General features: G+C 39.0%; 1 protein-coding gene across 4 annotated transcripts; it reads left to right on the forward strand.

The window, feature by feature from the left end:
- The first annotated feature begins 539 nt into the window (after positions 1–539).
- Positions 540–25,074, forward strand: SLC6A4 (solute carrier family 6 member 4). 4 transcript variants are annotated; one of them, XM_037373020.1, is made up of 15 exons: positions 540–901; positions 2,942–3,002; positions 8,737–9,357; positions 10,089–10,223; positions 10,990–11,209; positions 11,633–11,771; positions 12,149–12,283; positions 14,275–14,378; positions 15,082–15,209; positions 15,565–15,677; positions 16,471–16,602; positions 17,734–17,833; positions 18,192–18,292; positions 20,283–20,450; positions 21,209–25,074. In XM_037373020.1, exons 3-15 carry the CDS (start codon positions 8,895–8,897, stop codon positions 21,281–21,283), a joined length of 2,013 nt encoding a protein of 670 aa, XP_037228917.1. In that variant the 5' UTR covers positions 540–901; positions 2,942–3,002; positions 8,737–8,894; the 3' UTR covers positions 21,284–25,074. The 4 variants fall into 4 exon arrangements, with proteins under 4 accessions (XP_037228917.1, XP_037228906.1, XP_037228936.1 ...); XM_037373009.1 differs by lacking the exon at positions 2,942–3,002; XM_037373039.1 differs by lacking the exon at positions 2,942–3,002 and having other exon boundaries at positions 11,017–11,209.
- The last annotated feature ends 32 nt before the right edge of the window (positions 25,075–25,106 follow it).

Here is a 25,106-nt window from a genome sequence, read left to right on the forward strand (position 1 = left end):
AGCAAAAATGCTGTTGCTCTAACAATTAGCTACCATTATTTGTCCCCATTTTGGTTTTCCACATTTCTTTTTTTTTTTTTTAAATCTGCTACCTAAACTATGGCACTATTTTGTTGACCTGTGATTTATGACTTTTTAAAAACAAATTGTAAAGCCTATGAATGAAAAAATCCTAGGTGAAAAAAAAGCTGGAGAAAAAGCATGTGTCAGAGGTTGAGTGAGATATTTTGAGTAGCAGGAAGAAAGGAAATTACTTGTTGAGCTTACTGAAGGAGCAAAATGCTTTTAAAGAATTTGTGATTAATGCTTTAAAACAAAACTAAACCTTATTTCTTTATTAAAATAACATGTATATTCAGCAATAGAAATTAGTTTCCAAGCCCCTTCATTGTGATAATATCCCAGTCCTTCCTATCATTCTGTAATCTACAGACCCACCTGCAAACTTGTAATTTACTGACTCCCTCAAAGCTTCCGTCCCGTTTGTTGTCTCCATCATCACCACCACCCTGTTATTTATAGCTGTAACAACGGCCAGCAAAACTGTCCCTTACCAGAAAAGCTTCCCTTCCTTCTCACTCTGCCTTCGCTGGATCTTGCTCTTTTGAACTGATCAGAACAGACAAATGTAGCCACCCACCTCTAGGAGGAAAACTGAGCTGCAGCCCTGGTGAAACATAAAGTTTATTTGACTAAAGTGACGCAAAAATTCTTGAAGAGCTCTTTGGCAGCAGATTATCTGGAAATCAGACCATGTGAGGGGGATTGGTGTACAAAAACCTCACCAAGATACTGAGTTGCCCACAGGCTGAGTTCCCAAGACTCTGAAGTAAATGTGGGTGAAGGTTACTCGAGCTTGGATAACTCCAAGGAAAGCGCTTCAAACCGATCCGAAAGACAGGTACTTTATAATTTTGTTTTTAACACAGTGATATCTAAAGCACTTTATGAAATTTAGAGACTCCTAGACTGCTGTCTTCAGAGCCTACCTTCTGAAACCAGCAGATATTTGAGTTTCATTAACTTTCTCTCCTCATTGCTTCTTTCAACTTTGGTTATAAAATCTGAAATACTAACGATAGTCTGAAATATGTATACTACATTTTTTCATTTTAAATGAACTTTTCAGGTCTTAGAGAAATTTCTAACACATTGGGAAAAGGTACACCTAAAAAAGCTTTTTGGGGGGAGACAGATACATTATTTCAGGGGAAAGTTTGTTTTGATTTTTTTAAAAACTTCTAATGCTTTTTCTTGCTTTTCTGATGTTACATGCTCTACTCTGTCTTGTTCAGGCACTTGTCCAGCAATTATGAATGTTGGGAGTCAAATGCCTGTAGCAGAACGTGTTATGACAGTCTGAAATTAGAGTTTTGGCAGTCCACATGATTGCATTACGAATGTAAAGTTTATTTAATTTTTTTTAAGTATTAAACTATAAGGAAAACAAAAGAAGCAGAATCTGAAGCAAAAAAACCCAACCCAACAAACTGTTGTTTATTTTAAAATGGTAAAGTAAGCTTTATTAGCTATATTAAGTTATATTTTTAAAAGGTAAACTGTTCCAGCACAGTAAATTATCTAACTCAATGGGACAGATTTATTATAAGTAATAAATCTGGAAAGTATGTCATATATATGTATATTTATAGTCAATAATGTTTACTGCTGAAACCAACTGGCTTGCTGGGTTAGTTTGCTAAGTAAAATGGAAGTTTAAATGAGGAATGCAGTATAACTGAATATATAAATAGTCATGGAAAACATGGTTTGATGTGATAAGATAGCCCGGGGAGAAAAGGATCGTGCCTGTAATGGATCTGGATTCTCAGAAACATTGTGGAATTTTTTAATGTGGGGTGTTAGCTGTCAGGCATTTTACCAGGGAAGGTCTCACACAGATAGGCTTCATCTTCTGATGGTTTTGGCGAGTTAATTGACCATAATTTTCTCAGAGAGTACTTTGTAAACTTGGCATATAGCAACTGACTGTTGTGGGTCCGTTTTCTAATTGGGCAGGGTGTGATGAATTTCAGATGGTTATATACATTAAGAAAAACTGTTCTAAAATTGACATTTCAAATAACCCCCCTGTATTATTCCCACACATGGAAATGTGCAGTGCATTTCAGCTTTCCTGCCTTCCTCCAGCATTCAGAGCCTAAAGAAATGTTCACTGTGCATCTTGGTGTCCTTTCTGACGCTAATGTTTTAACTCTTTTTCCAAAACTACGTATTTGCAGCTCTGTTGATCTGGCAATCTGTATTTTATAGAACTTACACAACACAATGAAGCCCATCTCCAGGATAAGTGTTTCATAAAGAACTTAAGTAGAACTTGGAGCCTGAGTAAAGGGGCTGTAATTTGGAGATAGGCATTAACAAGTCCCCTTCAAAGACATATTATCTGGAAACAACAGTGACTGTCCCTTGACTTTCTTTAGGTACTAACACTACAAACAAAAGTATATTCATGCTGGCATGTGCAGCCAGTCTTTGACCTGAGTCTGCAAACAGGTGTGTTACTTGAAACACCGTCCCCTTTAATTTGCCTGTGCAGCGTTATGTTAAGGAACAGTGCTCTGTTTGGTGATACTTGCTGTGTTATGACTCTTCCTTCAAGTTTATATAAATAATTTGAGGAAGAATACAAAAGGATTATCGTTCCCTCGAAGCTTATCTGTTTCCTTGCACTACATATGGACACTCTCAAGCCATAAAATGCATTTTCACCACCATCCCCCCGCCCCGCTCTGTTCTTTAAATGACTGTCATTAGTTTGGCAGCATTCCCACTACAATACATTGTCTTAAATTTTTAAAGGTAAAATCTCTCTTTCCTGCTGACACTTTAATTTCAGACTGAAACACGGACAAAATTATGACATAAAGCTCACAGTACATGTGTTTATTTCCTATTTTCACATCTTACCTACGTTTAGCCTTATCTGGGAATACATGAGTTAACTGGAGGGAGCTCACTACTCAGCCATTTTTACTTCGGTAAGTAGCCTTTTATTCTCCCAGAAGGGCCATTGTCTCAGTGGGACTACTTGCTGAGTACAGTTCTACTCTGTTTTAATAAAAATGTGAGCAAGCCCTTGGAGAACTACAAATATTTATATACAGGATCCATTCTGTCATCTACATATGCAAGTTTCTTATAAAATACTTGCATATTACAGTGATGTGCAGAAGTACCCAATCCAGGTAGATTTAAAATCACTGGTACTGGGATCAGACCTGGTATGTATGGAAATAATTCACTGGACCTATTAATTTCAAGTTAGCTTTGATTCTACTAAACTAGACTAAAGAAGCCCTGCTGAAAAAAAATGCCGAAAAAATCAATTTTCAATCTGTTGAGGGGTGGTCTCGATATCAGCTTGTATCTGTTTTGCACCTAAATACCTCTGATTCTGTGCTTACCAGCAGCCCTACCAAAGCTGGGACTCTGTATCTTCTTACTATGTTTTTATAAATACCAGTTTTTGAAACCTGGAATACAATCTGTCACACTTGCTATCAGCTTGCCTAATGGAAACAAGCTAATAGAAAAGGATATTCTAGGTACTTAATGATGATACTAATGATGATTTAAAAAATAATACTTTTTTAAAGAAATCTGTCTATGTGAACATAGTCAAAAGCAAAAGGCATTACTTTTTTGCATTACGAACTCTAAATATGATTCGTGTATGACACATACTAGGTAAAATTCACCATAATCTGGTGCAATCTAGTCTCAAGACTTAATTGGCAGAAATTTTTATTTTCTAACAGCTCTTCACAGCATGGGAGCATCTGAGCTATTCCGTAATAACTTTGATTAAAGGGTTACTCCTGGCCTGCGCAAAATCAGAGGAAAAATACGAAGCCTCTATAATTCCCTCACACCACACGTGCAGCAAAACAGGAGTGCACTAGCCCACAAAAGCCTGTCAAAAGGGATAATCTTTACAAGATTCTCACTGTCACCCATGTCACGTACCTCCCCTCCTGTGCGTAAAGAGAGACTAGGACTTTGTGAGGAGATAGGGGTGAAGACTAGAAAATGTTTACTGCTAGCATTAATCAGACCAGTACCTGGGAACACCCAGGTGCGTGGCTCTTGGGGGGTCACGGTTGATACTGTGGCTCAGAGGTGACAAAAGTACCTACAGCTAAACAGCACAGCCTTTTCCCGTGTGGGATACGTGATTTCTGTCCTGTCATCCAAACGTCTTGCTTGATTTTCTATAAAAATGTAATTTCTTTGGACTCTTGCCATTTACACACAACTGCCTGTGACTGCGTCTTTAATTCAGGTGTAATATGTAGTCAAGCAGCTACATAATTTTAACAATCTTAAATATTCTGTGAGAAAAGTGAGATGTGGGTCAAGTTAACAACAATCATGTTAATGTTTGAGTCTGTTTGCCAACACCATAGGCTAGTACTTCAAAGTATTTAAATTCTTTGCAAGTGCTAGCGTGTAAATGGACAGAAGTAAGGCAGATGGAGGAGCAGTGTGAGTGAGAGAAGTGATGTGAGTTTTGCTACAGGAATGCAGCTGGAAGCCAGTGAGTGGCTGGTACTCCAGCAAGCTTTGGTTTATAAAATTTGCCCATGAAAAAATAACATAATTTGAGTGAAGTGGAATATGTGCAAATATACACATTTTGCAGCTGTGTGACTTAAAATGTATTTGATCATTTGTCGATAAGTAATGACTTCTGCAGTCACACACAGTGAGGCTGAACAAGCCCACGGGCTGAGGAATTCGGGAAGTCGGTGCTGCCCCACCTCAGGTAACACATTCTCCAGGTGACCTGAGGCATTAAGATTTGCCTCACTTGGAGCATCGGGTGTTTGCTGTACCTCAACCTAATTGTTTTAACCTCCTAGATTAAAAGTCAATTTTCTCCTTAAAAAAAGCAGCACAACAAACAAGCAGAAAACGGAAATAATTTTGTTTTCAAGCGCTGGAGAGCTTTGTTTCGCTCCGTGGTGGAGCATTCAAGGACAGGGGTTCCCACGCTGCCACGGGGCGTCACTGCACACCTCAAATTGAGCAAGGGGATGCTCCCTGCTCGGGAAGGGACCGGACCCCAGCACAGGGATGCTCCCCGAGGATTGCTTTGATAGAGGCAAAGGAGCTGGGTTTGTGTGTCAGGGGATGTACAGGGTGTTTACATCTACAGTGCTGGTTCAAGTTTAGCTCTGTGTGGGAGTAACCAAAAATAATGTAATTAATATTTGGCTGAGCTGAACTGTTGGTGGTGGCTTCAGCCAAGCTCGTAGAAAACACATGTTTTCAATTATCAGTCCTGGTGTTTTCAACAAGCAAGCAAAGCAGGGAATACTTGTGGAGGACAGGCTGCTGGTCCCAGGGTGTTTTCTTTGGAGCAGAGCAAAGGGTGACTCCTGCTCCGTCACCCTTTGCGTAAGGAGGAGCGCAGTTTGCAGGGCTGGCGGCACGGCAGCGTTCCCATGCTCCTGGACAGCACAGCGGTGAGGAGATGGAAACTGCCCTTTAGAATGGTCTCTGTTCAGTGACCAGAGACAGAAAAGGCACAGGTGCTCAGGGCTTCTCGAAGGAGCAAAGTCACATCTACAAAACAGATCAAAAAGAAATGAAGGCACAGCTATCTTTCTTCTTGCTTTCTTTTTCTTTTTCTTCTGTAGATAATTATGTTGGTGCTAAGAAGCCGATGTGTATTTATGTAAAAGCAACCTTTGCAACAGCCAAGATTAAAAATAGGTAATAAACTGCCATTTCCTATATCATTCACTGTCCTCGTTCTAGCACCTGTAACTACTGAGAGATCAGTGCAGAGATGAACTGGAGGCTGAGGTGGGCAAAATCCTTCACTATCAGCATGATTTTCCCCTGGACATCTTCCGTAGTGGCCCTAGGATACTTATTAACCCGAAGTCCTCTAGTTCTGCAGCTGTTTACACTGTTTGTAGCGGTTACAATTCCCTCAGATAATATTTTTTTTTCTTGAATTGTAACAAGAGAGGGGGAAAAGTACATTCTCCCACCTTTTTTTTACAGCATAATGAAATCTTCTGATTCTGTAGTGTTCTGTTTTCATGTGCCAACTATGCCACTGTGAACACCACTGCGTAGCTGTAAGAGCCTGTCTCTCCAGAGATTTCCCAGGGTAGCTGATGAGCTGCAATTCTCTTTCAGAAAGGAATAGTTCAAATTCCAGCTGAAGCCCTTGAAAGGTCACACATCATTTCACATATTTGAAGCTCAAACTACTGAAAATTGTACAAAAATATTTCAAATAATGTGGTATTTCTTTCCTGTGGTCTGCAGAAGACCAGAAGGAGCTCAGATCTGGGTAAGACAGCTATCTTGGTTGTCGCAGCAAATAATCAACAATACATTCAACCTCTGCTCAGTAATGAAAGTGCCAAAAGTATCGATGTGCAGAAACAAAGTGTTTTACAATACAGTAAGAGTTTAAGTCTCAGATATGGACAATTCAGTCTCATGAGATAATGCAGTTAAATCAACATCCTTTACTGCTTTCTCATTTATGAGTAAGAAGTGTAAAGTCCAGAACGGCTCAGGTTACTTTTCCATATTCCTACCTTGTATTTAACATGCTCTATACAAAGGCAGGATTGCTGTGGCCTTTCCTAGGAATTCTATGTTAGCACCAGGGGTGGCAGGACTGTTTTCATCTACACAAACTCTTTTGGGACATTTGGAAGGTTTCGGACTCCAAGGACATTCAGGTTTTATAGTCTTGCAGGTAAAACAGAAGCTCCTGTTCTTTGCCATAGTATTTTTCTCTGGATCTCTGAAGATGTTGCAGTCTTTGTGGATGATTAACTAATGGTAGCAAAGTACTGCTCTTGTAAGAATTCAGCATTAATAATGCACTGCTTGCTATATGATGAAAAGATCATTAGCTGGGTAAAGACAGAATGTAAGCCTGAAGAATCAGAGATTTCTGAATGTTATAAACAACACCTTCAAGTGACTTTTATCTTGAGAAAATACTCCTGTTTGCTCTGCAGCTTGGTAACTTTCCTTCTCTCTCCACTTGCACTGATAAATGTTTAGGAAGACGTTTAACAAACTTGCTTTGCACAAGGCTGAAAACTGGCAAAAACTTGAGTTTTAGCAGCTCTGGCAATGAGTAAATTCGAGCAACGAGCAAAAAATATCCCCTGTCTGCTTTAGTTTTTCCAACAGTTAAAAGTGAAATAATGCTTATTCTTCTGCTAGGATGTGACAATGATGATATTTGGTGTGGTAAAATGCTTTGAAAAAGATAAAATAGATGTAATTATAGTAATTTAATCTGTAGTGCCATCACACAGGTTGTGTAACACTTTGCTAGCTATAAAACAAAGTTACTACCCCAGGGAATTAACAGTACAGAGGATCAACTCCTATTTCAAGGCTTCAGCCCTATTTCAATATAGGACAAGGGGTAATGGCTTTAAACTGATATAAGGTAGATTTAGGATAGATATAAAGAAGAAATTCTTTAGTGTGAGGGTGGTGAGGCTCTGGAACAGGTTGCCCAGAGAAGGTGTGGATGCCCTATCCCTGGAAACATTCAGGGCCAGGTTGCATGGGGCTTTGAGCCAACTGGTTTAGTAGAAGGTGTCCTTGCCCATGGCGGGGGGGCTGGCACTAGATGATCTTTAAGGTCCTTTCCAACCTAAATAATTTTATAATTTTATAATTTTGTTGAGTAAAGGCAGCTGGTCATTTACATTAACTGAGCAAATGCACAGAAAACAAAACATGACTCACTGAATCACAATTCTTTTTCTGTTCTTTTTGTTCTGAAGAAAAAGTTAATTGTGTTAAACCATCCCAAAATAAAGAAAAAGTATATTTCCCCTGGACTGGTCTTCTAGCACCTATGAAGAAGGCATGTAAAGCAGGGATTATTTGCTGATGGGGGACAGTAGCACAGGAGTAGTGCTCACTATCCTTCCTGGGGCTTGGAATCGTAGTGCTGGCAGATCCAAACAGAATGAAAAATAAAACTGGTGACAAGTTTTGCCCCTTTAGACCCACATGTTAGTTCTTATTAAAAACAATAAAATTGAAGTTCCCTGATCTTTTTTCCCTTGTTGACTGAGCCTCAAAAGTTAGTTGATGCAAAACCACTGAGATTTAAATACTTTCCTAAACTTTTCTTTAAGCCTTCTAGATCTGCTGCTAAACACAGCAGACCTGTGGGATTTCTGAAGAAAGGTGGTCATGGAATGTACTTTGTACACCCATTGTTATACCATATCTGTTTTATTAATTCTTCTCCCTTCATACTGGGTGAATCTAGAAATCACCAGCAGAAGTCACAGGATGAACTTAAGAAAATACAAGCCACACTAAACTCTGCCCTCATTTTTGCAAACTGGGAGTCCCACAACCTCCCTGGGTATGAAACCGGTGTTCAAAGGGAGAATGTGGTACCAGAAAACAGCAGGACTGTGACTGCCTGTGAGTTGTCCAGCAATGTGGGCAGAAAGTCCAGCCAATCTGCCTGAGAGGTTATAAGCCAGGTATGCCAGCTTTGGCCGTGGAAGAGGATGGTTGCTTCCTTCCTTTCTCTGTACAAAATCCTGAATGGATTATGTGCTAAATGATTCACATTGCATGCTGCGATGGTTAATTACTTCTACAAGTATTTCACAGTACCTGTCAGTTGTGACTTTGAAGTTATCGGTGTCGGTAAGCCCTGTAATGGATTTTTAACTGTTTTTCATTTCTTAGATGGTGTTTGTGCCTTCAATCGGATGGATTTAAATATGGAAAAAGAATTCTAAAAGTGCTGGGAATACGCTAGGAATAAAAGCGTGGGAGGACAAGCCAGAAGGGGACTCTGTGCTGCTGTTCATCTGTTTAAGTGATCACAACAAATCTTGGAAAAAATGGAAAAAAAGCCAACAAGCAATGAGACTGAGCCACTGACTTCCAAGAAAGATGTCTCAGACTGTAATGAAGGAGAAGATTGTAAAGAGAACAGACTTCTGGTCAGGAACCCTAAATCTGCCCTACGGCTAGTGGAGGATGGCAATAAAGTCCGTCCCAGCCAGGGAGATAAAGGGGAGGCAGCTCAGATCTCAAATGGTTATTCAGGGGTTCAGAGCTCGGTTCCCTGCAATGGAATGGGAGAGGTGGAAGATGCCCAGTGCACTGCCCCAGCAGCCCCAACCACCACTACAACCACCACTTCTGCCACCTGTGGAGCAGAAGGCCAGCAGCAGCTGATGGAGCTAGAAGACAGAGAGACCTGGAGTAAAAAAATTGACTTTCTACTCTCTGTCATTGGCTATGCAGTGGATCTGGGAAATGTGTGGAGATTTCCTTATATATGCTACCAAAATGGAGGAGGTCAGTGACTAGTTTTGTATGCTGTTCCTTAATGCTGAACTTGCTTGCTTATAAATGGATGATTTAGTGACTTATTTTAGTATCATATATAACAAATGGCCAAGGGGAAATTACTTACTTCTCAAGCAGGCTGGAAAACCTAAATACTGAGGTAGGATAATAGATACATTAAGACGGAAGAAAAACTACCTAGCAAGATCTAAAAAATCAGTACAACTAGAAGCTGAGAGCCAGTTAGGTGCAGGACTGCCTTCCAGGAGAAAAGCCTCTATCCCTGTCCCAGGGAGTATTTTAAGATAAACCAACATGTCAAAATCAACTCATCAGGAATGCTAGGTCTTAGACTCACTGATGTATCAGCCAAAACATAAATCAAGAAGACCTCGGAAAGGACTTTTGTCTCCCTAATGTAAAGAAGGCATTTTATGGAAGAAATTCTTTTATCTGTAGCCCATCTCACAATTGTATCCATTGTAGCCAGCACAGTCTTGGTGAATCCTGTGTATAATTGTTATAGAAATATGAGAAGCTTGGCCGAGCGTTGCTTCTTACTCACACTGCCAAGTAGTTACTCTTACAAGAAATCCATGGTAATTCAGTGTGGCACACTGGCTAGGGAGGGGATAGGCATTTTCGCTGTGGGATAAAAGGAACTCTTGTTTATGGAGTGCTGGTACTGTTGGAAGAGGAGTCATATGAAGAGTTACAATCATCTGCTTTCTTTATTGCAGGAGCATTCCTCATTCCTTACACAATTATGGCCATCTTTGGAGGCATTCCTCTCTTCTATATGGAACTAGCACTAGGACAGTACCACAGGAATGGCTGTATTTCAATTTGGAGAAAAATATGTCCTATATTCAAAGGTAAAGAAGGGAAATGGAAAATTACTAGGAACTTTCTGAATAAAAGTGAAATTTCTGGGAAAAGTAATCTCATAAAACAAAGTAAGGCTTGTTCTACACAAGATTTTGGCTTTACAAAGAAAGCTTTCATAAAACTTTATCTACACCAGGAGATGTGTGTATGTACTCTTGTATACACGTTTGATGTGCAACTCTTGCACCTTCTCTCACCCAAGCCTGAAATTATCAAAAAAATAAACAGAAGATGTGAATAAAGTAAGTGCAACATTGCTGAATCCAAGGCAAAATTTTAACCAGGAAAGAATAAAGATCTACTATTTCTATTACAAACATACTAGAAAGAAATGATTCCCCATTTTCAGCCTGGTCTGTCAATTACTATCCTACCACAGTCTTCTAGAGTAAAAGGACCTATTCTGTATGTACATTTTCTCTTGCTCCCTGTGTTATAGCTCTGGTCTTGTCTTTTTTATTTACTGAGAGTGCAAGATGCCTATTTCTAAATTCCAGGAATTTAGGAACAGATGAAAAAAACTATATAAGCATGTTCTGTCTTGATTAAGGATGCTTTTTTGGAATTGGAGCCTGAGTGTTTCTGAAGCCACAAGAAATTCCAGTGTTGTGGTATGTGTACTTCCTGCAGAGCTGCCTTAGACAGTTACTAGTTGTAGTTAATGTGGTACTCAATTCCTTCCCTCTTTTGTTTTTGTTTCTTTTTTTGGGGGGGCTGAAACTTACTTCATGTAATTGTTTCCTGCCTTACCAGGAATTGGCTTTGCCATCTGTATAATAGATCTTTACGTAGCCTCCTACTATAACACCATTATGGCTTGGGCCTTTTACTACCTCGTATCCTCCTTCACGGCGGAGCTGCCATGGACTAGCTGCACAAATGCTTGGAACACAGGCAACTGCACAAACTACTTCAGCAAGGACAATGTCAGCTGGTCCCTGCACTCCATCTCTCCCGCAGAAGAATTTTATACGTAAGTGCATGTAAGTGAGGACAGTAATATTAGACAGAATGGTGGAATATGTAGCTAGCTTTTCTCTGGAGGGGGAGCAGGGCTGTTTATTAATGGTTCCCTTTTCTGAACTATTCAAATAACTAAATACTGATAGGTGTATGTAAGCTTAGGGTGCATGGGAGGGTAGTCTATATTTTAGATCAAAGGCTCCCAGCCACTGTCAGCTGACATCACTTATCTTTTATCATTACTGTTGTACCATTAATATCAAACTTCTAATAAAAAAAAATATATCCAAAATTACATGACTCTGAAGGCTACTTATCAAGGCCTCAGGACTATTATTAATGCTCAGACCACAGTTTAGGACTGTTCACAGCATACTTAACATAAGCATTTGTTTAAAATATATCTATACTGTGTTCTTCTTTCCTCTTTCAGCCGCCAAGTTCTACAGGTGCACAGGTCCAATGGGCTGGATGACCTGGGAGGCATTAGCTGGCAACTGACCCTCTGTTTATTGTTAATCTTCACCATTGTATACTTCAGCATCTGGAAAGGGGTCAAAACATCTGGCAAGGTGATTGCAAAAGCAAGACAAATCAACTTGGTAGTATAGTCTAGCAGCAGTTCTAAATTAGCCAATTAATTTGACAGAGAATTATCTCAGACTGTCTTCATGACAGAGATTACAGACTCATGTACTTGCGAAGCATTTACTGTAGAGTGACTGCTACTGTTACCCAAGTAATAGATAACAGCAGTAAGTTACACCACTGTTCTCCGGACAAGAACAACCCTGCCGTGAGAAAGCGTGGATATAGATGTGCAAACTGCCTGTTTACAGACCTTCTGAGAAGTTCACATGAAGATGTTGTAAATGCCAAGAGCTATAATAACTCATTCCTGTTAACCTTCTACCCATGGCACATGCTATCTTACTGTTTTCCCTCACAGGTGGTATGGGTGACTGCCACATTCCCTTACATCATACTCTTTATCCTGCTTGTGAGAGGTGCAACTTTGCCTGGGGCTTGGAGAGGTGTCCTCTACTACTTGAAACCTGACTGGCAAAAACTCCTGGCCACTGAGGTAAAAAAACCCCACGTTATAAAAGGGTAGAGATTGGCTTTCAGCCTATCAGCATGTATACCTCAATGTCTATTTTCAGCATAAAGCATGATTACATGGATGTCTTAGCATGGACTTAAAAGCCTGATTTCATGCTCTTGTTTAAACAGTCATGCTATTCTTTCTGTAACTATAAAGATTTTTTGAGAGTTCACTGTCATTTTAGCTTGAACTAATAGTAGAGTTCCCATTGCATAGAATGAGTGATATGATTAGAAAGAAAACAAATGATCAAACAATTTTATGCCAGTAAAACGGTGAACAGCCTGACATTGAGCAAGAAGCTATGATTGCTGCTACACTGCAACAAAATCCTTTACCTGTGACAGTCACACTGAGCAAACTGAATTTACTAAACCCTAAAAACTGGTCTAGCTGCAGGTTTATTGGCTGTGAGCGGATCCCTACAAAGTTGGGCAGGCTCTTGCACAGCCCAGCAGTGACCACAGTTGCCTGTATTCAAATAATGCAGGTTACTAGAGTTGAAACTTCAGATCTCTGCCCTGTCACAAGCTTTGGCAGATAAGCCCAAAGAGACTCACTGTAGCCACCGATTAAAATATGACTCAGTAATGCTTGCAAGTGTGTGTGGAGAAGGAATAAATCAGTTAGGCTGGCATACACCACCAGAAAGAAAGGAGGAATGAGGACAAGACTGAGCTAACCCAACAGACCCCAGGCGTTCCAGTATCTGATGCAGCTCTGAACTCTGTGGATGACAAGTAGTCCATCGAGCTCCAAGGCTGCACTTACTTCACTGCCTATGAAGGCATCTAGTGAGGAGGGTGATGGAAAAACCCCAAACCAATAAATACTACAAATACAAAGATTAAAAATTCTAATGTTTGCAAGTCTGCTGCTGCCCAGCTGATATGGAGAGTTTTGAATGAAGAGGAAATGAAAAGACACCAGTCTCTGATAAAGCAGCATCTCCAATAAGGGACCACATCTTCTGAAAAAGCAATAAAGGGCATTGATATTGTATTGGATGTATCTGAAGTGAGGACAGCAGATTGCAATCTGCGTGCTGGACGATGACAGACTCTGTCTGTGGATGATACAGGGTGGCCTCACATGATGGAAGAGAATATTAGAAATGAGTTGTAATGAACTCCATGTTTCCATCAGAAGGGGATAAATGAATGAGGACTTTCACCTTCAGAAAGAGAACTGATATGGTACTTTAGGAACACAACTCATTAAGGCTGTGGCCACTTCTCAAGTACAACAGGCTTTTCATAACAGGATTGCACTTGCATCTGTCATGGCTACAGCAAAGCTGAACTGAGTCCTAAGGACTAGAGCTGGATCCACACTGTCAAATGTATTTCCATAAATCTAGGAAAAATCTGGGCAGTGATCACCTACTACTTAGCCTGGAGGGGACACAGCCAAACACAGGACTGACTATTCCACAGCACGCAGAAATTGGAGGAAGATGGGCCAAGTCCACTGCGAAATCACAGATAAAAAGTTCTCTGTACATTGCAAAACTTGTGTTAAACTGATCACAGGCAAATCACTGTGAATTAAATAAGATGTTGTCAGAAGTGAAACTGCCAGTGAGTACTTATAACGGTGTTGAGAGATACAATAATGTCGTGGTTTAAACCCAGCCAGTAACTAAGTACCATCAACATTATTCTCATACTAAATCCAAAACACAGCAATGTACCAGCTACTAGGGAGAAAATAACTCTATCCCAGCTCAAACCAGGACAAATAAGCACTGCATAGGCACTAAAATTATAGTGGATATTTGCAACTCTCACAGATCTACAATAAATATTCATATTTCAACATGGTGTCTTAAGAAAATGTCTGTTAGACCAGGACCAGGATATAGGCAGACGAGTAAGACACAGTTTTGTAGGCCTAAGTGATATTCTGAATATGCCAAATTCATTTAATCTGTTTCATGTCATTTTTTCTTAATCTTCAATATTTTTCAGGTTTGGGTGGATGCAGCAGCTCAGATTTTTTTCTCCCTTGGTCCAGGTTTTGGGGTCCTGTTGGCTTATGCCAGCTACAACAAATTCCATAACAACTGCTACCAGTGAGTTCTACCTTATTCTACAAGTGAAACTGAGTTAAGAAAATGTAATCGTGGGTATTTACAAAAAAGAAGCGCAGTGCTGGTGAAAGGCACTGAACACTGTACGCTGAAGACCTGTGTACAGATAAATCAGACTGAAGTGTAACAGAACAGAAGTCCTTACTGAACCTGCATAGAACATTTCTCCTCTGTTGTGCCTACCCTAAAGAGATAATATCTACCAATTACAGCAAGGAGTCTAAGACGTGGGAACCTGCCACAACAAAATGGGCTAAACCCCTGCCAAACAATCACATTATAATTATTTAATCTCAGCATTCAGTTAAGAAATTACTTTAGTCTTGAGCTGAAAGGCAATTTATAGTTGTTTCCTTGTTATCTTAAAAAAATTCTATTTATAACTTGTAAAACAAAATTCTCAGTTCTTTAATATTCCTATAGTAATTCCTATTTTTTTAAACCCCCAGCATACATCTAGCATTCAATCCAGTGTCAGACTAATGTTACAGGATGTGTTTGAAATTGAAGATGAAAAAGTAGTCGTGGGTTGTTGGTTTTTTCTTTCTTTCAAATGCTTGGTTTTTTCACTGTATTCCCCTAGTTTTTCTAGTCTATCCAGATCACTAACTCACCCCACCTGGTAGTAAGCTATCCTTTCTAGCAGATGCCGATTCCCTGATATGAGTTAGGTCTTCTGTTGCAGAGATGCTCTGGTTACCAGTACTGTGAACTGTGTGACTAGTTTTGTGTCTGGATTTGTCATTTTCACTGTGCTGGGATACATGGCTGAGATGAGGAATGAAGATGTGTCAGAAGTTGCCAAAGATACTGGTAAGCTAACTTTTTGTACACATCTCAAACTGCTTCTAAGATGTATTTGTATATTATCTTCCAGATTGAGAACAGCCCAAATCATGCAAAATACTTGGTATATAATTCAGGATACTGACTTACTTTCTAATAAGGGCACTGTTACAGAGTACAGCTAAAAAAATCATTCCATAAAGACAGCATATAGAAGTCATACTGCGTGCAGCTTCACAGATGCGGTGGTAACTGGATACTGCAAAATAGCCTGGGGAAAGAAGTTTTCCTCTGGAAGAGAACCTGGCACAGTGAAACAGCCTGGCTTCCTCGCAGCAGCAGCGCACTAACAATCATCCCCAATTCTCTGTTCTTGTATCAGGACCCAGCCTTCTCTTCATTACGTATGCTGAGGCCATTGCAAACATGCCTGCTTCCACTTTCTTTGCCATCATCTTTTTCCTGATGCTGCTCACGCTGGGGTTAGACAGCACGGTGAGTAGGCAGCATGCGAGACAGCAGACCTCTCAGATACCTGGTGTTTGGCCTTACCCCCCCAAACACCCGAAGAAACAGAATTGCAAATATTGCACCATCTCTAATGGGTTTAAAGCTAGACTGGAATCTCCATGTGCATTCTGTAGGACAGCAACTATTACTCCAATTTTGACCTAAATAGGCCTAAATAAAACAAAATGATTTGTCAGTGTCATACTGTGACAATTAGTAACAGACTTGGAAACACAAGCAACACACTTGATTCATCAACCCCTGATTGAATGCAGCCTTCCAGGCTCCTTCTCTCTTGTACTTACAAACTTACAAAGCAATTATTAAATTCTGGGACTTTTTCACACTAATTGGATTTAATAAGTGGGAACTGGAAGTGGCATTTCCAGCAGCACTGCAAAAAGGAGATGTAATTACTTCCCATGTAAGCCTGTTTTTATAGATTGAGAATCAGCTCCTTCCAGGAAGGCAAAACTCAGCTGATTTCACAATCTCTGCTCTCCTGAACCACCTACCACTTGCCAGCACCCCGTTACTTGTAATGTAGTACTTCCTCTGGGTGCTAGGTACTTCCTAGAGATATGTGAAGACTAAATCCCCACCTTAAAGAGTTTAAAAGTTCTGAAGAAAGACTGTCTAAACACCAGTCACACCAACTCTACAGACAGAATTAAAGCACCAGAGTTTCAATGCTTTAAAGCTCCTTTAAGCTATGAAACATACTTTAAAGTAGGTAAAACTGCCCTCTATTTTCTAGTGATTTTTCCATGCTTTTCAGTTTGCAGGACTAGAGGGAGTGATTACTGGAGTACTGGATGAATTCCCGCATGTCTGGAGCAAACGCAGAGAATTCTTTGTCCTTGGTCTGACCATCATTTGCTTTTTGGGATCATTAGCAACCCTGACATTTGTAAGTATTTTAATCACTCCTCCATACTGGCATATGACTCTTCATACTGGCAAATGACATCTTGGAGAGGGCAGTATTTTTTGAAGAGAATTTCAAGAAATCAGATTAAATCTCCAGCCTGTTTTCTTTATGTATCAGAAATCTATATTTGGAATGAATGTGAACAGTATCTCTCACTAGGAAATGTGTTGCAAAATGTTCCTACTGCAATTCAGCAGAACTTTAATGTGCTACACATGATAAATGACGCAGTTGCTGTTCAGTCAGTAAGCAGTCAATCTTCCACATTCTGTGTATGGTGCCTATCCTCAAAAGCTCCATGTTTAAAAATAATATGTATTGTTATTTTAACTTTCACAATATTTGAAATGTATTTTGAATTTTTAAAAAGAATGATCAAAAAAATATCGGCTGGAAAATGCTGTAATTGACTGCTGCTGTTCTCCAAAAATTTCTAGCAATGAACTTCCTGGATCTTCCTCATCAAATCAGGCCAGAAGTCATCATCATTCATACCATACAGTCCCTGTGGGGCTCATGGGACTTCATTTTCACAAGAAACATTTTGAATAATGAGTGTAATGATCACAAGGGACAAGAAAAAAATACTTGGCCTTCCTGTCACGATTCACTCCACTTGCACATTTATGTGCAACTTCCTCCTTGTTTAAAGCATTTGCTGTAAAAGGAGACTGAGTTCCTCTCTGAGCCACAGTGCTCTCCTCCTCCTTGAGTCCAGATCCCAAGTGGAAAGAAAGCAAAGTATCACATCATTTATTTCCTATTCAGTAACTATGGCTAGCATTGGAGAAAGATGCAATCGCAGAAAGCCAGCAACAAGCCATCCCATCAAACCCCAGCAAATCTCATTTGTTCATTAAAATCCAGCTAAAACATCCAGCAGATTCAGTTTTAGCTTTTCTGTGTGGTGAAATATGTTGACAGAGAGCGAGCAGAGCAGCAGCACGCTCGAGGATTTCACTGGCAAGAACAGCCACAAAGTGACAGAACTGACTGAATTGCACCCATCTGTGAATGCTCTGGTTCAGATGAAGGCAACAATAAACAACAGTATTACAGGACTGCCATCACTGGATCTTTGGTTCACTGATAATATGATCTTCTTTCTAGGGAGGCGCATATGTGGTAAAGCTGTTTGAAGAATATGCCACTGGTCCAGCTGTCCTAACTGTTGTGTTTCTGGAAGCAGTTGCCGTGGCCTGGTTCTACGGTACGTCTACTGCCACGTCAACAAACACCACCAACCCAAAGTACCGAGCTTCTGCAGTGTTGCATTTCCCATTTCTGCAGACAAGATCACTGACATCTCCAGAAAAAGTTTACAAAACCTTTTTACAAACTCACTAAATCTGTGAGAATTATTATTAATTTTGTCTGACAGACGTACCATGTAACAAAAGCTATCACTCAGAATAATTAAGGATTTAATATAATTAGAGAATTATAGGAACTCAACAGTTTTTCACGATGGATTCTGAATTTATTTGCTGTGCATACAAAATGCCATGCACCTACTTATGAAAAATTTGTATCTGCTGTCACCATTCTCCCCCACCTTGTCTCCACAGGCATCACCCAGTTCTGCAATGATGTGAAAGAAATGCTAGGCTTTACCCCAGGCTGGTACTGGCGAATTTGCTGGGTAGCAATTAGTCCCATCTTCCTTCTGGTGAGTTTTCTTTACAGCTTTTTCTTTACAGCACAAGAAAGTAACATTGCACAATGCAGTTCCTTAGACTTCTAATAGCTTACTTGCAGAATTTCGTCGTGAAGTTCTTTAGTAACAATTTTTGTTAAACCAAAAAGGTTCAATCAGTAAAAAATCCAATACAATGCTGCAAGGTCTTGTTATTAAATCACTATTTTAAGGATTTTTGTAGATGATCTAGCTAAGTAAGACTGGCTTCTGAATAACTCCCCTCCTTCAACAAAGTTACTTTGTTTTGTTGTTTTATATTTCCCTCAGCAAAACAAAGCAGTAAAAGATTATGATGAAGCATACTCTCTGGGGAAGAAAACCAAGATAGGTAAACATACAGCCTCAGCAACGGCTGACTGACAACTTGAGACTATTCCACTTAAAATTTACAGCAGTTAATTGCAACCTTTATAAATCTGTAATTCAGAATTGGAAATACTGTCCCAATGTTTGACTTGGCAGTATTGATAACATTTTAACATAGAGTATTCATTTCCTGATCCAAAATTAGTTCACACTATCTTTTATTGTTACTAGCCTTAGTGAGAGCAGAGCAGGTCAAGATGGAATTTGTGAAGCACAGAATGTAGATTTAAGACCTACAGAGTGAATTCAAAACACTTGTAATCATCAATCCATAATTAACAGATTTTCATTTTATTACGCCTAGAAAAAGAAAGGGGGAAAAGGCTATAAATACAAGTGTGACACCACAAACAATTTTTATAGTACTGTCCCCTTTGTGATCCTAAAACAGTAAAATAAACAGAGAAGAATACAGCTCTGGTGATGTGGTTACTAGGCAGAACTATTTGTGTTCTCTGTGAAAACTAAACTAAACTAAGACCAGAAGGTACTATGTTATTCTGTACAGAAATTTTGCTGGCAATCCTGATCTTCTGATGATACGCTGGAAAAGACGAAGTCAGAGATCCTTCCAAGGATAGTCACAAGTATTATTCCTGTAATATTCAACTAAAAGTGTTTGTTGTTTTACAAGAAATTTTTCAGGCATGAAGGGCATGCACAGGAAAATGATCTAACACCATTAATCAAGCTGATGCCAGCATACCATATCCAAACTAGTATTAACATTTGTAAAAGCTACTGAAGAACTGAAATACTATGGAAAAATATCACAGAAAAGCTAAGATGTGTGGAAAATAAGTAGTAGTGAAAAAAATAAAATCTGTATAGCTTATCACAGAGAAAACTGAAAGCTGATGTGATTACCACAGGCAAGTATTTTAACAGTATTTGAAAGAGTATTAAAAGGGTCTACAACCAAATAAAGAACAGCGTAACACCACCACCGTGGCTATGAGTTAAATTCAGACAAATAAGAATCGACACTGATCATGATTAAATATGGGACAAGCAGCTAACTGTCTGCTGTTACTGTACACTTCCTATTTCTGGTGGTTTAAAATGAAGATGATGCTGTTCTGGAAGGGATGCTTTAGCTGGAATCAAGTTACAGGGCCCAGTACAAAAGTAACTGGATGAAATTCTGCACACTGCTATCAATCCATCTCATTTTGTCCATCCAACATTTTTTATTCCTTTAAGTGTACAAGTGTGGTCCTGAATTTTCTCTCTAATGCTTCTTAGGTAAGAACCACCACCATGTGTATTTATGGAATAAGCAACTTGTATGAGCATTTTTACCTAGTTCCTTTGTTACTGGTTGGGCTATACCCAAAAGCGCTTGAGCTCTTTTAAACTTCCTGAATGAAAGTCCGGATATCCAAAAGTGGGTTTTGGGGGTTTCTTTGGTTTTGGTTGTTTTTTAAACATCCATACTAATGTCATCTAGGATTTTTTAAGTGTCAACGTATTTTTAATCCTTCTTGAGTCCTACTCATTATTTTTTAGTTCAATGCTACACTAGGACACAGAGCTCCCTAAAGCAAAGTGTGTGCCATCAAAACACATGTATTCATCCTTTTCTCTTTTTCAGTTTGTCACTTGCAGCTTTCTGTCCAACCCTCCTGAGCTACGGCTTTTTGATTATAATTATCCCTACTGGACCACAGTAGCAGGTTATTGCATAGGAACCTCTTCTATTATCTTCATTCCAATCCACATGGTTTATCGGTTGATCATCACTCCAGGAACACTTAAGGAGGTATCCACAATGCTCTGTTGCTTCTATTTGACTGTTAGGAAGGAGACGATTCCTATAAATACTGTGTGTAGATTTTTCTAGGGTCTAATGACCTGGGACTTTAGGATTATTGCTGTTTTGTTCCTAGCCAGCTGACAGCTAATTGTCTTCAGCCCGTTCTGAGTGATTCACAGATCTCCCCAAGTCTTACTGAGGCCACTGACATACTCATATATAGTATCAAGTAATTTTTTTTAAGCTCTGTTGAACTAGAAGCTCTTCCTAGAAATCACACAAGACATAGTATTATGGGAACGAGGCAGTGAAAGATTGGTTCCCTTGGGTATGTCTGTAAGAACAAGTTTCTTTTTCTCTCCCACATTTAGTAAGACTTCTCTGCCATAAATCCGTGGCAGTGTGTGATGATATTTTGGGGACTTCTTCTAAGTTCACATAAGTTCAGAAAGAGTGTGTTCAGCCAGCAGGCTCAGGGTATCCACATAAACTGCAAAGTCCTAAAGCATGAATACAACATCTGTAAAACCTTGATTCAAATCATGTTGCAAATAATTAAAAAATAATGCTGTGTTCTTCTATAGCACCTTACATCTTCGCAGCGCTGAGATAACAGAAGCCTGAAACATCCTTACGTTGTAGTTAAAGAGGTGTAACTCAAAACCAAGTCATATTTTTGTCACAAATCTATTTCCAAATGGCTGTCAATGTTATGTATTACCTCTAAAATGAATCAACTTCTAATACTGATTTCTTTCCAACAGCGTATTCTGAAAAGCATTACTCCAGAAACAGCTACAGAAATTCCTTTTGGAGACATCCGCATGAATGCAGTATAAGCTAACCTGTTTTCTGGGGAGAAAGAGGGGGAGCATAAAATGTAACTTTCTCCATACTATGCCCCCAAATAATTACATTTCCAGCTGAGACAACAAATGGAGGAGTTTTCTGTGGAGGCTGCATCACTGACAATGGGCATTTGGAAATACAATGCCTCCAGCACATTTACCCAAGCAATTCAATGAAATCTACTGTGCACTTCTAACCAGACTGAACTGACTGACAACTAAGTCATTCTGGAAACAAGAGGTTGTCTGTGTGCACACCACTACTCCATGAGTGGGCACTCGAGCTGTTTGAAAGTGTGCGTGACTGCAAAAGCCACTGTAGGACGAGTATCAGCAGGTGGGAGTAGGTGTAGATCCCAAGTCTGTGGCAGTACTCCTGTATCTTCCTCAATGTGATTGTTCGTACTGGGCAATGTCGTATTTGCTTCTAAGGTTCTAATTGCTTAAACTACACTGAAAAATACAAAAATATTTCTGATAGCCATACATTACTCAAGTACCACAGGGTTTTATAAAGCAGGAAAAAAAAATATAGCAAATTCCCCAAGTTTGAAGTTGAGTAGACAGAGGAAGAGGAAACAATCCTGGGCAGCACTAATATACAGCTCTGCATACATTAGCACACGTATTTGGTAGCATTATCCTCTTTTGCGTTTCCTACATTTTGTAAATGGTAACAGTTTCTATTATTTCTTGCATAACAAATACTACAAAAGCATTTTTGTAATGTTGTAGGCTTCACTTTCCCTTAGACCCAGTCAAGCCACAAAAACTCATCGTGGGTTACTTGAGAAGTACCAGAGTTGCTACCACTTACTACAGCATTTTTATAACCAAGCTATATATTCACAAAATCACTGTCCTGACAGACCTAACACTTACACCCAAAGAAACTACAAACCAAAAATTACTTTTTTTTTGAGTTCTGATGCCAAAAAGTGGAATCTTAAAGATCTGCTGCTCTGCTTCGTAGTTTTGGTTTTAGGTTTTTTGTTTCTTTTTAATTTCACACCTAAAATTTGCTGGAGCCTGTGGCTTTTTCTATTCTTTCCTAGTACAGAAGTAAAGTTTAGAATAATCCTTTTGGCTGGCTGGCAAAAGTACATTTAACAAACTATACAAACCTACTTTGAAGATTTAATAGCTCATATTCTAACGTGAACACATTTGATTTTCACCCTGAAGAAGAAAAGGAGGGGAATTTTTTTTTTTTTAACAAAAAGATGAGTAGAGCTCAGCAGGATTGATTCTCATCAGAACTATTTATATTAAATTTTGAGGCACTGATATACAGATTAACTTCCATGCACATTAACCTCTTTCTATTATATGCATACACATGCTCTCCGAATGTAACTGCCCTTCAGACTGACTGCAGCTGCCAAGTCAGTTGGAGGACAATAGTTCTGCTGCAGTTACATGGCGAAGTTGAGAATAAACCCTAAGTAGGCATCATTTATGTAAAAACTTGCATTGTATTTTTACTCTACCACATAGATTATAACAAAAGTAAAATAAAATAGAGGACAAAAGTCTCTTTTGTATCTCATGGTCTACTTAGGTAATGTACTGCTAAAATTAACAAGGTTATATATGTATTCACAGCAGCAGGCATTAAGAAACCTGTTGAAGAGTTTACATTGGTACAAAGAACTCGCCACACTAGGGGAAAGCAGTGATGGTGTGTTTGCCTTTTGAAAACATTTTCATCGCCTCCACCAAGGTTTTTCTCCTTAGGCGTGCAGACATGTCCTGGAGGAAGGCCTCTTACACTTCAGCTATTGACTTCAGTTCACTTAAGTCTCAAGCCCAACTTCAATACGGAAGTAAAGGGACAAGAACTGTTCTTTCAGAACTACAAACAAAAATATCCTGAACTGTTTTTAAAAAGGGAATATATTCTTTCATTACGACCCAAAAAAAGTTGTAATACATCCATCTTACTGGACAGGTACTCATAAGAAATGGTTTTGCGGCTTATCCCTCAAGTATATTTGAAATATACTTCCAAGACTGCCTTCATTGGAAGAAACGAGGAACAGTTTGGGAATTCTTTCAAGATTAGAAAGGCAGTTAGTTCTTCAGTTACCAATCAGAAAATTACAGATTTTTTTTTTAAAAAATTCAATTTTCTGTTAGGAGTTCATTAATTGAAAAAAACACAAATGACATGAAGTCAGATTAATTAGGTATTTGTATGTATCCAGTATCAAAGTGTGGGAGATAAAGGAGAAAACTCTACCCAGCTTCTTCACTCTTCAGACTAGTGTTCAACTAGTGCTAGATAAGTTTCCTCCTAAATGGATAAGTATTTAAATAGACAAATCTTACAAATCAAATTTTTTTTTTTACCAGACTTAACACTATTTCATGCTAGGCTCATTAAACAAACCAAACACCACCCCCAAACTTACAGTTCCAATTTTTGGTCATTTACACATAGCCACTTGCTCTTTAAACAGATATTTTACTATCTTTTATTAGGAAAGGTAAAGGTGGAACAGAAATGGTTGAATTAAATATGAGCATTATCTCTATCAAAGCCAGAGTTTCTCTTTCAACCATTTCAAACTGAAACTGGAAACATTACTTCTAATGGAATACTTTGAAGAGTAGTAACTGCAGAAATCACTGCTATTTAGTGTGCAGCACTACTGATGTTATTCCTTTATAACAGCATTTGAAACGGCAAAAGATGTGTCTTTAATTCATATTTTTTAAGGCACTAATATACAATAGACATTGTCTCTCTGAGTGGTTTTAGCACAGAATGCTGAGCAACCTCCCAAGAAGGGCCACTGTTTTCTAGTGGATTAAGTCAGCCAAGAAGCCCTGATATTAATACAAGTCCTGCAATAGTCACAGGGCAAGATCTCTCAGCCGTTTAAAAATGGGAATAATGCACTCTGAGTATAGATGTACTGAGAGATGGGGAAAGTTTTTAAATTTATTTGAAGATATAAAAAGTAGACCTGCAAAGTCACAGGAAAAATATTTTTAGAAATAAGATAGTCCAGAAGATCATTTGTGATATTAGATCTTTGCTCTCTTTACTAGGATAATCCAGTCTGGTTTATGGGAAGAGAGGGCAAAGAAGCCCTCCAGAACTGGATTAAAATGGCTTTTCTTTTCCTGACTACTACAAAGATAAAATACATCCATGTTTTCATTCTATAAAAGCTGAACATGCAAGGCAGTTTAGTCCTCATCAGTTTTTTGTTACATGGCATACTGGTTTGAAGCCTTCTTAATCTTCTTAAAAGTTCACTATTTTAGTATCTCTATTCAGCCAAGTGGTTGAAATACTGAGAAATTATTTAATTTAATATCCATCTGAAAACATCTAGAGTAACCAGTATTTATCAGGTAGCTCAACAAGTAGTCATACAGTAAACACTGGTTTTGTACAAAACCCAGTTATATTGATACCAAACAGGCTGCACTGCAATTAAAAAGTGTTCTGAGGCAAACAAATTCCTTCTCTTCTGATCACCTTCTGCTTATCAATCACATCAGTATGTCCTACCCTCTATTCCAAACAGTGAAAAGGAAGTTACAAAACTGCTAAATTAGGACCATGTTTGCCTTTTAAGCCAAGAGAATTAAACTGGATTTTTAGCTGTATAGAACTAAGTATTCTCTCCAACTTGTACATGATGCACCTGTATTAATTTATGCGGCTGTTTAGTTACAAGTGTTGCAAGCTGATTGTAAGTCATCAGTATGTGCCTTGTACTGTAAACTGTTATTGTAATAAATTTAATATTCATAATCCATCTGTAGAAGTCTCTTGTGCCTCTCTCTTAATTCCAAG

This window comes from Falco rusticolus, chromosome 1 (genome assembly GCF_015220075.1).
Source record: "Falco rusticolus isolate bFalRus1 chromosome 1, bFalRus1.pri, whole genome shotgun sequence".
NCBI classification, from domain to species: Eukaryota; Metazoa; Chordata; class Aves; order Falconiformes; family Falconidae; genus Falco; species Falco rusticolus.